Raw genomic sequence first — 12,346 nt, 5'->3', positions numbered from 1 at the left:
TTAATTTCTACCGGGTACTAGGCTGGTGTAAAAATTGATGAGTTTTTAAGTATGTGGTGGAGGTGAAAGTTTCACTTCAAGCACGGAATAAGGAAGAAGAATTGCAAAAACAATATATGGTCTTTACAGTCCAGGATTGCAGTGATTAATTATTTATGTGCATATTAAAAAAAAGTGTGTTCTTCTACAGATGGAGACGGGAAAAGAGAAGAAGGTTAAATGTCAGTCGTACCGGTGGGCTGCGCTCGTCCTGGCTCTGGTGTTGGTGGTTTTGGCGCTGGGTCTTTTTGCTCTGATGTATCTGTGGGGCCCCGGTCTGGGGAAGGTAAGCCTAAGTATCACCTCAGTGCTCGCCTGTTATCAGCCTTAATGCTACTCTGTGGTAAATGTGGGCCTCATCAGAGACAGATGAAAGGCTCCCTGAGTTTCCACATCTGCAAATCATACAGGTTACATCAAAGAAAAAAAAAAAAACAGAGTGGAAAATGGATGAACACACTCAAAAAAAAAAGAGTAAAAACAGAAGCAGACTGTGCTGTCTGTATTATATTCCAGTAGATTAAAAGATGTGTGGGCTGAGGAGGAGACAGCTGTGTTTTTAATGGATCATGCTTTGCCTGACACATTTTTAATTTCATAAATTCTTGGCCCACGCCAAAAATTGCTTCTTGCAAACGCTGGACCGCTGCATTCATTTACTTTCTGCTCAGACTGTAAACACCCTTTACAATGAGGCATTCTGATAACTAAACGCTGACCCTAATTGCTGTTGAGCTGAGTGGCCTCAGAAGCACTGAAGCCTCTTGGCAAGGTAATTGGGATAAACTCTAGTCTTAGCAATTCATCTTGTAAAATCCAATTCAATCACACTTGATGGAGAACATTTTCACTCTCCTCCTTTCCTCTGATTTTCTCAAGGGGCCAAAAAAGCTAATTTACCCGAGCTAGAAGGAAAAATACATCAATAATTTCACATCCAGAAATTGGATGCTCTATATGTTCTGAGCTAGCCAGGGTGTGAGTGAAAATGATTAAACTGAAATGATGGCATAAAAAGAACCCGTATATTTCAAACGGGCCTGTTTTGTGTGCAAATACCTGGAGGTGAACAGCAGCGTCCTGGATGCCACTTCCTGTTACACCAGCGTCTTTGTTCCAGCTAATGAACAATAATTTCGTCACACGCTGCCATTAGTCTTCCGTTTCTGCGTACAGTCAGGAGCACATTTCAGTGGCAAGACAGGCTTTCCAAGCTCAGGTTGACCAGGGGTCATCTTCACTTCCTGTGTGGACAGCATTGTTCCTTTCAGCAAAGATATGAATCACTTTTAGCAACTCCTTTGTCCTCATGAATTATTTCATTCTGGAGGAAGAGCAGTCATTATTTCCACCTTAATAAGCTGTGATCATTCTCACGTGGTATAAAACGGGTTGACGGCAGAGGTTGCCCGGGCAATGAGTATCAAACCTAAATCAACCCCGTGTGTAGCTGCATTGGGGAAGAAGAAGAAGAAGTAACTATAAAGGAGAATCATCTGTCAAATTCAAGAACAATTCCCCCAAACATGCAGAAATTTAGACAAACCATGTCTTTGAAGGCAGGAAAATGATTTAGTAAATTAGATTAGTAGGTAGTTTGGTTGACCCACATTAATGAGATCGCCAGAGCCCTGTTTGTAGGAAGGTTTCTGCACAGCAGGACAGCGTTTGATTTACCAGCTAATCTTGGGCAACATCTGGTAGACGTATGACAACCAGACTCAGAGTAACACAGCAGCTGAAGCCAAGGAGGACGGATGTGTGTGTGTACCGTTTGATTCTTGCAAAATTGTAAAAAAAATAAATATAAGTTACCAAGCTTTTCTCTAAATCAGGGGTCTACAAACTACGGCCCACGGGCTGGATCTGGCCCCCCTCCACATTTGGCCTGGCCCCCCAAACACTATCAGAGATGCGTCATTTAAAAAAAAAAAAAAATCTGGGTTGATGGAGACCCACATGGAGCGCAACTTTTTTTCCACCCTTCTGCAGCCTAAACTATGATGAGAAATGATAGACTATTTATTGGTTTAGTTTTTAAGATGTTTTCGTTTTTTTCCGTAAAGATCACAGAAATTATTTAAAATTTGGCTATATGTAACTCTCTGGAAAGAAGTAAATGATTATTGTGAAACAATACAATTTTTCTGTTAGCCTACAAAAAACCCGGCCCCCCATCAGAGAAGAAACAGTTATCTGGCCCTTACAAGAAAAAGTTTGGGGATCCCTGCTCTAAATCAACCCAATGGAGATTGTCTTTAGGAGTTAGTATCGTAAAATAATTATAGAACCTTGTATTCATGATTAATTTTTTCAATAATTATGCTAATATTTACTCAAAAATTGGGGTTCCTGAGGGGGCAGCTGTCCCCCCAGTCCCCCTTGTAGCCACACCCCTGGTTGGTACTTAAAACCCAAATGCAAAACTAAAAATGTGCTATGAGAATCTACAAAAACAATAAATCAGAGGTCCAAAGCTGACAAAAAAGACATACTGCTCATACTTCTGGGAATTTATCTTTAAGTCATGAGCAGCCAAAATTCCAAGTATTAATATGTCAAACAGAAAGTTTATCCAGTATCAGTCCTGTGAAGAAAATGCCCTTTAAAGCTTTGCAAATAACATCTCTCTTAAGAACGTTGTAGGAGCATGCACCTACTACTACTAACATCAAGTATAGTAATGCTGGTGGTGAAATATTGATTACCGCAAAGGAAAAATGCAAAATTTAAAAAAACAATCTGATGCCTTTTTGAGCTTTTTTTTTACCAACGCATATCACCAAATAGTTGTAAAATTGTCTGCTCTCCAGCATAAACTATCCAGTGTGCCTCTAGCTACACATGCAGAAGCTGGAATCCAAAGGCAGGAAGAATAAAAACAAAGTTATTTTATTAATACCCAAAGTAAATTTCATTGTTGGAGTGTAAAATATCAAAACTTAATAAATAAAAAAACTCAAAAATTCAAGAGAAGTTTAAAAGGTAAATGTGAAAAAGCTGTTTCAAATCTCCAGCGGTCACAATGAATGCTGTGGTAGTAAATTCAGATCAATCTAACCCAACACTCATGTGTTATTCTAGGTTAGAAAGGAGAATTCATCTTTAGAAGTTTAGAGATGCATCTTCTGGATACGCCGACTCCTTTCCTCAGGGGTCCCAGTTTATCTATGTTCAGTGTTGAATTTGCATAACAAATAAAAGTCGACTTGCTTTCTACAACCTGTTAATTTTGCTTTTTCTCTCCAACATGTCGACTCTGCAAAGTTAGATTTTTGTGGTTTTGTTTGAGCCTTTCCTTTTTTTTTTTTTTTTGAAGCTCACTCAACTGCTGCCAAAAAGGAAACATTAAATGAAAGCGTCTTCCAGCTGTCATAGCTGCTCAAAACAGGTGCTAAAATTTGTCACAAAGAGAAAATGTCTTCAAAATCTATGAAATTGAGATTCCCCTACCCTGAAGGGATAAAGGCTTTTTTACATTGAGAATGAAAGCTAGAAAAAGAGTGGGAAAAAAGCTAAAGATGATAGTAACATGGTAACATTACTTCATTTACTGTACAGTACACATGAGTAGATTTGTTTTATCCAGTAAATGAGATCTTTAACCTCTGCACTCACTTTGTGTTTCTAAATTGTCTACAACATACTTTGCAAAAGTCTATTATGTGAGAGTTTATTTTTCCTTACAAAGACACCGAAAAGAAGAAAAACTCTACTGGCCATACTTCCAAAATTTTATTCAGTTGCTTGTGTTTTTATTAATGATGTGATTTTTTTCACAGCTACAGCTGAAATCCAGCAGCTGCAGGTTGGTAACTCAGTGCTATAGTGTTCAAACACCAGGCATTTGATGGTAGTTTAGCCCATGGTATTCACACAGGACAAATAGGGCAGGGCTTCTTATTCTTCTTCTTTTTCTACTGTTTACTAATGCATGGCGGCTACCAATAGTTAGAAGGAACTTGGTGTGAAATATTGAAGCGGTGCATATTTCGCGATTTGGGCACAAATTGGAAAAAGTTTGATGGCGGATATGGATTACCCAGTGACTTATGGTGAGGTTCACGGCTGGTGAGGCACTGACGTCTTCAGTCAGATTTACAGACATATGAACCCTACAGAACAGCTTATTCATTTTTTGACTGACAACACTTAAAATGAGTCGCTTCAAATTTAATTTTAGTATTTTTCTTCTGTTTACAAACTGTAGCATAAAAAAAAAAAACACCAAGATTGTTATTGACTTACTTTTACTTATGAATGAAGTCTGTGTGCTGCTCCTTCTGAAGAAACAGATGAAAAACCTGTTTGTAGAAGTCTTCCTTTTCCTCCTTCAGTGTTAAAAGTTAAAAGATCACTACCAGTGACGTGTCAAACAAATTCTTGAGTTTAGGGGTTTAAAAACAAAATCCTCCATTTAGAAATTGATGCAATATTAAAGAGCAACTGGACGGCTGCACTTCACTTTCTGCTGCTAATTTTATTATTCTTTAGCTCCGGTGGCACATACATTCTCTGGGCTCACCAGCACCCTCTGCCTTGTGGCATGCGTACTACGGTGCGGCATGCAGACTGTCTGCCACACCTTGCCTGTTTTTAAAGCGCATATTTAGCTCTTAAAAAGACTAAATGAGTCACAAACTGGCACCAGTGTAATCAGAAAGATAGCGAGAGATAATCAAATGAGGTAATTTTAAAATAAAGCATCTTTTATGATGATAGAAAGACCGAAACAATACAGTGCATGCGTCAGCTTCAGCTACAGTCAGTGCGTGTGGCGCTAAAGACGCCTGGGCTACAGCAGCCTCACCCAGCGTGCAGCAGATCAATAAGGAGCCAGTACGCCCATTTTACCAATGACTAAAGTGTGGTGTAAGGGCGCTGTAGACAGCATCACCTGCATGTCATAAATGCATGGAACTTACTTTATTCCTACAAAACGATACATTTTGTCACACGCACAACAATGGCTTAATCCGTTTTCATGATTAAGGTGGCCTTAAGCTGCTGCAGCACCTGCATCCAACCCTTCATGGGCCCATACAAAAACCTGCAGCAGCCGCATTGGTCAACCCTGTACAGGTGCACGTGACTGAGTCATGTTAGTGAGGGAGACAGCTTGAAATTTAAGACTGAAGCCACAAAGATTATGAAGGTCATATTCAATATGTACATGTGTTTTATGCCAGCTTGTGTGGGTCAGCAGAATTAAATATGAAAAAAAAAACAGGATCAAGTTGACCTGCCTATAGTTTTCCATGTTTCCATAGTCTCTGTGTTCAAACTGTCTGATTCTGAGATGTGATTGACAAATAGCTGTGTTCTGCTGCTCTTCTGGCACAACGTTTCAGGGGTTGCAGTGCAAATGCGAGCTCTGTTTTTTTTTTTCCTCTGGACTGCCCGTCTTCCAAAAGCAATCCAGTTATTTGTTTGTTGATGGAGGGAGCCTGCAATCATGCTGGAAGAGTTTGTGCTTGCTATTCACAAGAGCTGCTGCTTTACCGGAATGACAAGAGCATTGTGAAAATGTGAAAAGCCACTTCGCCCAAAAATCCTAAACATAACTTCATACTGTAATAGAGAATGTAATAATGGTGTCACTCCACAGTTAGTCCTGCTGCTATCTCTCTTGCTAAGGTTGTGCACATAAATAGACACAAACAACACAGTTTCAATGGTTTCAAAAAGGGATGTGTGTCAAAGACAAAATTCTGAATCTGAATCTTTTTGAATAATGAGCAATTTATTGAATAAAAGTTATTTATTTTCTTAATTTTCTATCAAACCCCAAGTTTTTTTTTTATTTGAAAGAATGTTATTGCAATTTTTTATTGAACAAATGAATTAGTTCAATCAAAAAAATAAGACATTTTTACAATAGAAACTAACTGTGTGAAGCTTTGAAAAAACACAAATGTTTGAAAGAAAACTGATTCATGAAGTTGTTAAAATTTCTAGCAAGATACAGTTTTGATTTGGGTCATTTTTTTTAACCAAGCCCTCGTCTTAGATCATAAATTTTATTTTTTTGCATAGTTTAAAATCTAAAATCTTAACTTTTGTCCAACTTAAAAGGATCACAAAAAGGGGATTGGGTTTAGCAGACCATTAGTTTTTAGAACAAGATTGTAATTCCTAAAACCATTTGTTTCCTGGACCTTCTTCCTCCTGTGAAGGTCAGAGCGTGCTGGAGTCCATCCAAGCTGAGAGACAGGGTGTACCCTGGACAGGTTGCCTGTTCATAACAGAGACACAGACCACCTTGGACACTCAATCTTCACCCACTAGAGATCAGCAATTAAACTTAAATCTTGCTGTGAAGCAACATTGTGCACCACCATGCTGCTCCACAAATGGTGGGCAGAAAAAGCTGCAGAGGAGTGAGCAAAGTAATCATTTAGCAGCTAAACAGCCCCTTATGCTTGTCAGAAATGTACAAAAAGAAAGACAAATGAGAAGAAAGCTCTGAACACAGAAAAAAATAATTTTCAAATTTAGTTAAAGGGGCCATACCATGATTTTCTTAAGCCTTTGAAAGTAAACTATATCCATATGATCATACTTTACCTTTGGAACACTAAAAAACCAATTATTTATGAAATATGAGTCATTTTGTGGACCGTTTTAATACCCAGAAGTAAAACGAATCGAACTCTGAGGCACCGCCTTTCACTCTTTGTCAGTACCGCCCATTTCACGACGTCATCCTTTAGCCTCCGACAGACATTGATGTGATCTTATTTACCCACTGTCTAAAATTTGATCCCCCTTTTTTTTAAACACGGTTTTAACCACATACTAAAGAATACGTTTTAACTAATTCAATACAGCAAGTAGTCATATAAAGAAAAAACAATAGATGAGTTATTCCCACCGCAAAGCTTTGAGAATTAGCTAAATTTTTCTGCCTAAAGTGTTTCTGATATATCATGAAAGCCCTTGTACCGCCCCTAGTGGAAGGATGAATAACTACAAGACAGAAAACATGGACCAATTTATGCATGATGGGTTTTTAAGGAACGTTTTGATCTTGCTAATCAGATAAAGATCTCAAAAATGGAAATATCAAATATATTACGAATGATCATGAAGACGAAAATAATGGAAATTTAGCAACCTAATTTGTAACGACAGAGAAACAAAAATTAATTTTAAATTCATGTGATTTTTGTGAGAGGGAAAACAGTAAAATAGGAAAGATGTGAAGCTTGAATATTCCAGATACAGGCTTGCAGAGAGAAATTATAGAACATTGATGGTAACTGTTACGTCCCCCATGGGTAGACCTGGCTCGGGCCTAGGGGGAAAATACAAAAGGGGAGAATATCAAAAACTGTACACCAATAAGAATAAAAGAAACAGTTTATTAAATAAAGGAAATCCTGTGCCCTGAAATGAAAAAACAAATATGAGTGCATTGGTCCAAACAAAGAGTCAAACCAAAGAGAATTGGAACCTTGGCCAAAAATAAAATAAGCCACAGAGACTGCTGACCCAGCTGTGTCGACCGTCGGAGTCAGCAGCTCCCTGCTTAAGGGCTGCCTAACCAAAATCTACCTAAGGAAAACAAATAAACAAATCCTGAAAACTAAGACTACCAAGGACCAACCCCAAACTAAAATAACAAAACCCAGCAGTGTAAGACGACTGAGGAAGAAAAGTAAACGTAAAACCCAAATGCTACACAGCCTGCTGCTCTGCTTAATGCCTTACCTGAGTGGGGTCTCCTTCAATGTAAATAACCAGTAGGTGCCAATTAAGGAACATTGGCCACACCTGCCAGGTGAGCAGAAGGACTGGATGGATAAAGGTGCAGAAGCACAGCAGCAAGTCGAAATACCTCCACCCATAAAATCTAAGGCAGGGTGCGTAATAGTAACTCTACTTTTACTTTGAAATCTCTTCTTCCAATCTGTTTCCTCCAGCTGTTTAGATATATTTTTAATGTGTGTCAAGTGAATAAACTGTCATAACAGAGGAAGAGGTGGTCTGACTTAATTGTAATCTTCTTTTTGACTACAACATTTTGCTGAACTTAAACTGATAAATCTAAGATTTCAAGAATGGGAGATTTTTTCAGGGATTACAATTTTTTTCTTCTCTCTTACAAATTAATTTTAGCACATGCTATTATTCCTAAACTCCATGTGTGTTTGCACAAGTTTTGCTCAATGAGCAGTTCAAAAAATCCAATTAAAATCAGCTTCTCAGCAGACCAACACAAAGCTACGCATGTCATACACTACAGGGATTTGACCTTATCGTTGCAATTACAGGGCACAAACCACAGCTTGATCCATGAACGTCTTGGCCCCTTGCACCCAGCTTTATATAAACAACCACAGAAAAGTAATTTGCTCTGCGCATTGCATTTTTGTATGAAACTATAACCGCTCGGGAACTTCTTTTAATTACCTGCAAACATATGTTGGTACCGGAGCTGAGGGATGCTACTTGGCCTCGTGAGTTTGTGCATGTCTGAGGGTGCACTTGCATGTATGGTATTTTTTTTCCCTCTGTATCAGTGTGCATTGTGTTTCTGTGCGCTGATTTCTCTGCTCTCCCTTTCGGCTTATGCGAGTTCCGTTTACTATGTCTTCATTATTGTTCTGGGCCATGAGACTCGCTGGAGGATTCTGCCTGCTTGTAAATGAATCCTCTTTTATTACTTGTTCACATCAGTAAAATTAAAAATGGCTGCTGAATCCAATAGAAAAGTGACAATAATCCCCTTTAATTTTAATATTTCTAAAACACTTCTCCATGTAAAACCAAACACACTGACATTCGATCAACATGCAGCACCCAGGAAGTAAATGTTGAAATGACTCTACTATGTTAGAGTTCACATTTCTGGTGCTATTTTTAATTCATGAACCACTTACAGTCAGATTATGTGCAGACCAGCAGACATGCACAGAGTAATTGCGAACCTGTGGATGTTGTAACCAGTTTTCCTGGGGAACCTTGACTAGCTCACAGGTGCTGTTGCTCTGTACGGCAAAGCTGCCTGAGAAATTCATGAATGTCAAACCAGAGGAAAGTGCTCCATTATTCAAGCTGAAATTGCATTGCTCACCTTGATGCCTTTCCCTCTTTCGTCCCAAGGTAGCTGCAAAGTTGTCGCTCCTGATGGCCTCTTAAAGGCCTCGCTGTCAGGACCCGCTTCTTTAATGAACACTGCTGCGCCTGCTGCTTTTCCACTGGTCACAGGTGTATGGCTTTACAAGGCCGAGCCCGGCTTTGTTTATTTATTGCTTGTATGCTGTGTATGCCCAACACTCCCCTCAGTGTCCAGATGTCAACATGCAACAGGGGAGGAAGACTTGAGATTTGATCATGATATGATTCTATCTTCCTGTCGTGGGGCCATTTTTTTTCTTCTTTGCTCATCTTCGGGCAAAAAATAAGACAATCCTGGCTCTCTGAAAACGGACTATCAAAGGTTGGGCTTTTTTTTCCATTCTTGTGTGAGTGCATTATTATTATTCTAAGGAAGCAACAGGCCTTATCTAAACAGCTGGACCTTGTGGGAGGCTTGCCCCTCAGTCTGTAATCTTTTCTGAATTTACTTGTCAGGTTCATTTATTCATTAGCAAGCCGATGTCCACCGGTGTTTCTGGCTGGCTGTTAAATTAGGCCAGCCCAGGCTCCCCTTCCTAAGATGATACATTGCAGCTTCCACATGGGGAACAGTCAGCAGGTGGAAAGAATTGCAGTCTGGGAGAAACAAAAGAGAGTTGTTTTAAATTGTTGCTAGTGAAGTGCCTGAAGAAAGAGAGCTTCATGGCGGTTGTGGCACATTGCCTTCATCTGTCATGGTGACTGCTGCAGAGAGTACTTTGTGTGTGTGGTTTTATTTTCAGATGCTCAAAGTGTAAGAGAGTGGGAGGAATCCGCTTCTTAATTACCATTGCTTTATATTGCCAAACCACCAGCAACTCATACTGTAAGCAACATGGTTAAGCATATATACATATACAGTATATATGTATACACTACACTATATTTTCCACACTGTTTAGGGTACACTGGTTTGTAAGACTTACTGTCAATGAATAGTCTATTTTCAAAATTATCCCATATGTAGGATGCATCAAACTATGATTCTATGTTTCACACCAAGTCTCTACCAAATGTAGCTACATGTCCTAGCATCGGATAGTGAAAGTCCTGTGTGAACACTCAAGACTCTATGTTCAGCATATTCCTGAATGTTCATCACATGCCAAATGTATACATAGGATCAGGTGTGTTATGAGAGACAAAAGTCAGACTTTACTACGCTCACACTAACTCTCACTACTAAGCTCACTAAACTTGTCTGTAACATGGTACATTTTAGAAGCGTTAGCCAAGTTAGTGTTGTCACAATATTGGTTACTCTCGACCTTGTTATCAACACATTAAAGAACAGATTGATTCCACTAAAACAAACATTACTGTAACTATGCTAACTCCCAACCTTGCTAGTATAACCAACCCGGTCGCAGTAAAATGCGTACATATGCCACGACTTTGCACTCTGAAATACCATGTATAATATACGCCAAACACGCTTTTTGCGTGCATATGATACGCAATGGTAAAGGATAGGTTGCGCTGGCGTACAATATACACGCTTTTTAGGTTTGGTTTTGATCACGTGGTCAGAAATCCTCCGGCTCTTTTCTAAATGACGTCGTTCCTGGTTAAGGTTAGGATTACGGTTATGGTTAGGGTTAGAAAAGCAAATTGTTCGTTTGTGGGGCTGTCTGTGATGCTCACGCCTCCACCAGGGGACGTGTCAAACGTGGAAAACACATTTAACACGTTTAGGACCGCGCGTATTATATGCACGCAAAAACCGGTTTTGGCGTATATTATACACGGTATTTCCCAAATCGTGGCATATGTACGCATTTTACTGAGACTGGGCTGAGTATAACGTAAAAAAACACAGTCCGACATGCTAGTCAGTAGCTGCTTTAGCTTATGAGTGCCGTGTATCCCTCATAATCACTTTAACATCAGTGAACTCAACAAGAATGAATCTAAATACCAAACCAAACTTTGATAGATTATATATATATATATATATATATTTTTTTTTTTTTCATTTATCTTCTTGGCCACTTTGTCCGAGGTCGCGGGGGTGCTGGAGCCTAACCCAGTTACTGATGGGCGAAGGCGGGGTTTACCCTGGACAGGTCGCCAGGCCTCAATCACACACCCATTCACTCTCACTTTCACAGCTAGGGACAATTTAGAGTCACCAATTAACCAATTTTTGGACGGTGGGAAGAAGCCGGAGTTCCCGGTGAAAACCCACGCATGCACGGGGAGAACATGCAAACTCCAAAAGTCCCCAGTTGATGTTTCTGTTTCAGGTCCCCCAGCCAGGATTTGAACCAGGGCCTTCTTACTGCGAGCAATATATAATTTTTATTTATAATATTATAAATATATATATATACATATATATATATATATATATATATATATACTGTTTATGTGAGATAGGTGAAGAGACAAAAATGTGCTCTTTTTCCTCCTAGACTCTGTCTCTCTTCTGCCTTTCTCTCCAGTGTGACTGCCAAGTAGACTCTCTGCTCTGTTGTACAATTTAGAATGTGATTGAGCTTTCACATCCACTTTCGCTCTCCCAGTAAGTCTGCGCCGCTTACAGCCCCGACGTGCATTCACAGCCACAATGCTGCAGCTGAGGGGGGAAGATTGAGCTGGAAATAGTGTGTTTACGAGTTCGTCTTCAACATATGCTAGACAGCAGATCAGAAATATTTCTATTTGATTGTTGCCCGTGCTAATGAATTCTGATTTCAGGATTGATTTTGGCTCAAAAAATGTCTGCTAGCTCTGCTTTCTTTTTGTCAGCAATTAAAGGTTGCACTGACGTTTTGTAAGTTTGCTCCATTAGTCACCATGCTCAATATGTGAGGAGAGCTGCAGCATCTAAATTATCCCTGCAGTTCTCCGTCTGTCTGTGTTTGTGTTAAATAACCTCAGTTGATTAGCCTTTTTTCAACTCTGGGAGTATGAAAGCTTGTGGCAGCTTTAACACTTGCTATCCTCACTGATTTTAATGGCATTGGCGTTTTCCAATCAGGCTTATTTGGGGTATTTCTTTTTATGGCAAGTGACATAAATATGGGCCATCAGTTGAATAAACAATATTTCTAGGGAAACTTAGCTGGTGCAATTTCAAGAAAAACTGAGTAAACTAAAACTTACATACTTAATGAAAGTCATCATTAGCAAGTCACACACACACTTATATTTACATACATGTATATACATCTCCATAGTG

The 12,346-nt window shown here is 39.3% G+C and overlaps 1 protein-coding gene across 2 annotated transcripts in view; it reads left to right on the top strand.

The window, feature by feature from the left end:
• Window positions 1-12,346, top strand: part of tnmd (tenomodulin) — a 93,063-nt gene that overhangs the window by 4,923 nt on the left and 75,794 nt on the right. For both annotated transcript variants that reach the window (XM_024282985.2, XM_024282983.2), the window contains exon 2: window positions 191-325. In XM_024282985.2, coding sequence (XP_024138753.2) covers window positions 191-325 — 135 coding nt within the window. The remainder of the gene's footprint in view (window positions 1-190; window positions 326-12,346) is intronic.

The sequence above is a fragment of the Oryzias melastigma genome, linkage group LG10 (assembly GCF_002922805.2).
Source record: "Oryzias melastigma strain HK-1 linkage group LG10, ASM292280v2, whole genome shotgun sequence".
Taxonomy (NCBI): domain Eukaryota; kingdom Metazoa; phylum Chordata; class Actinopteri; order Beloniformes; family Adrianichthyidae; genus Oryzias; species Oryzias melastigma.
This window is presented reverse-complemented; position numbering and strand designations above follow the sequence as displayed.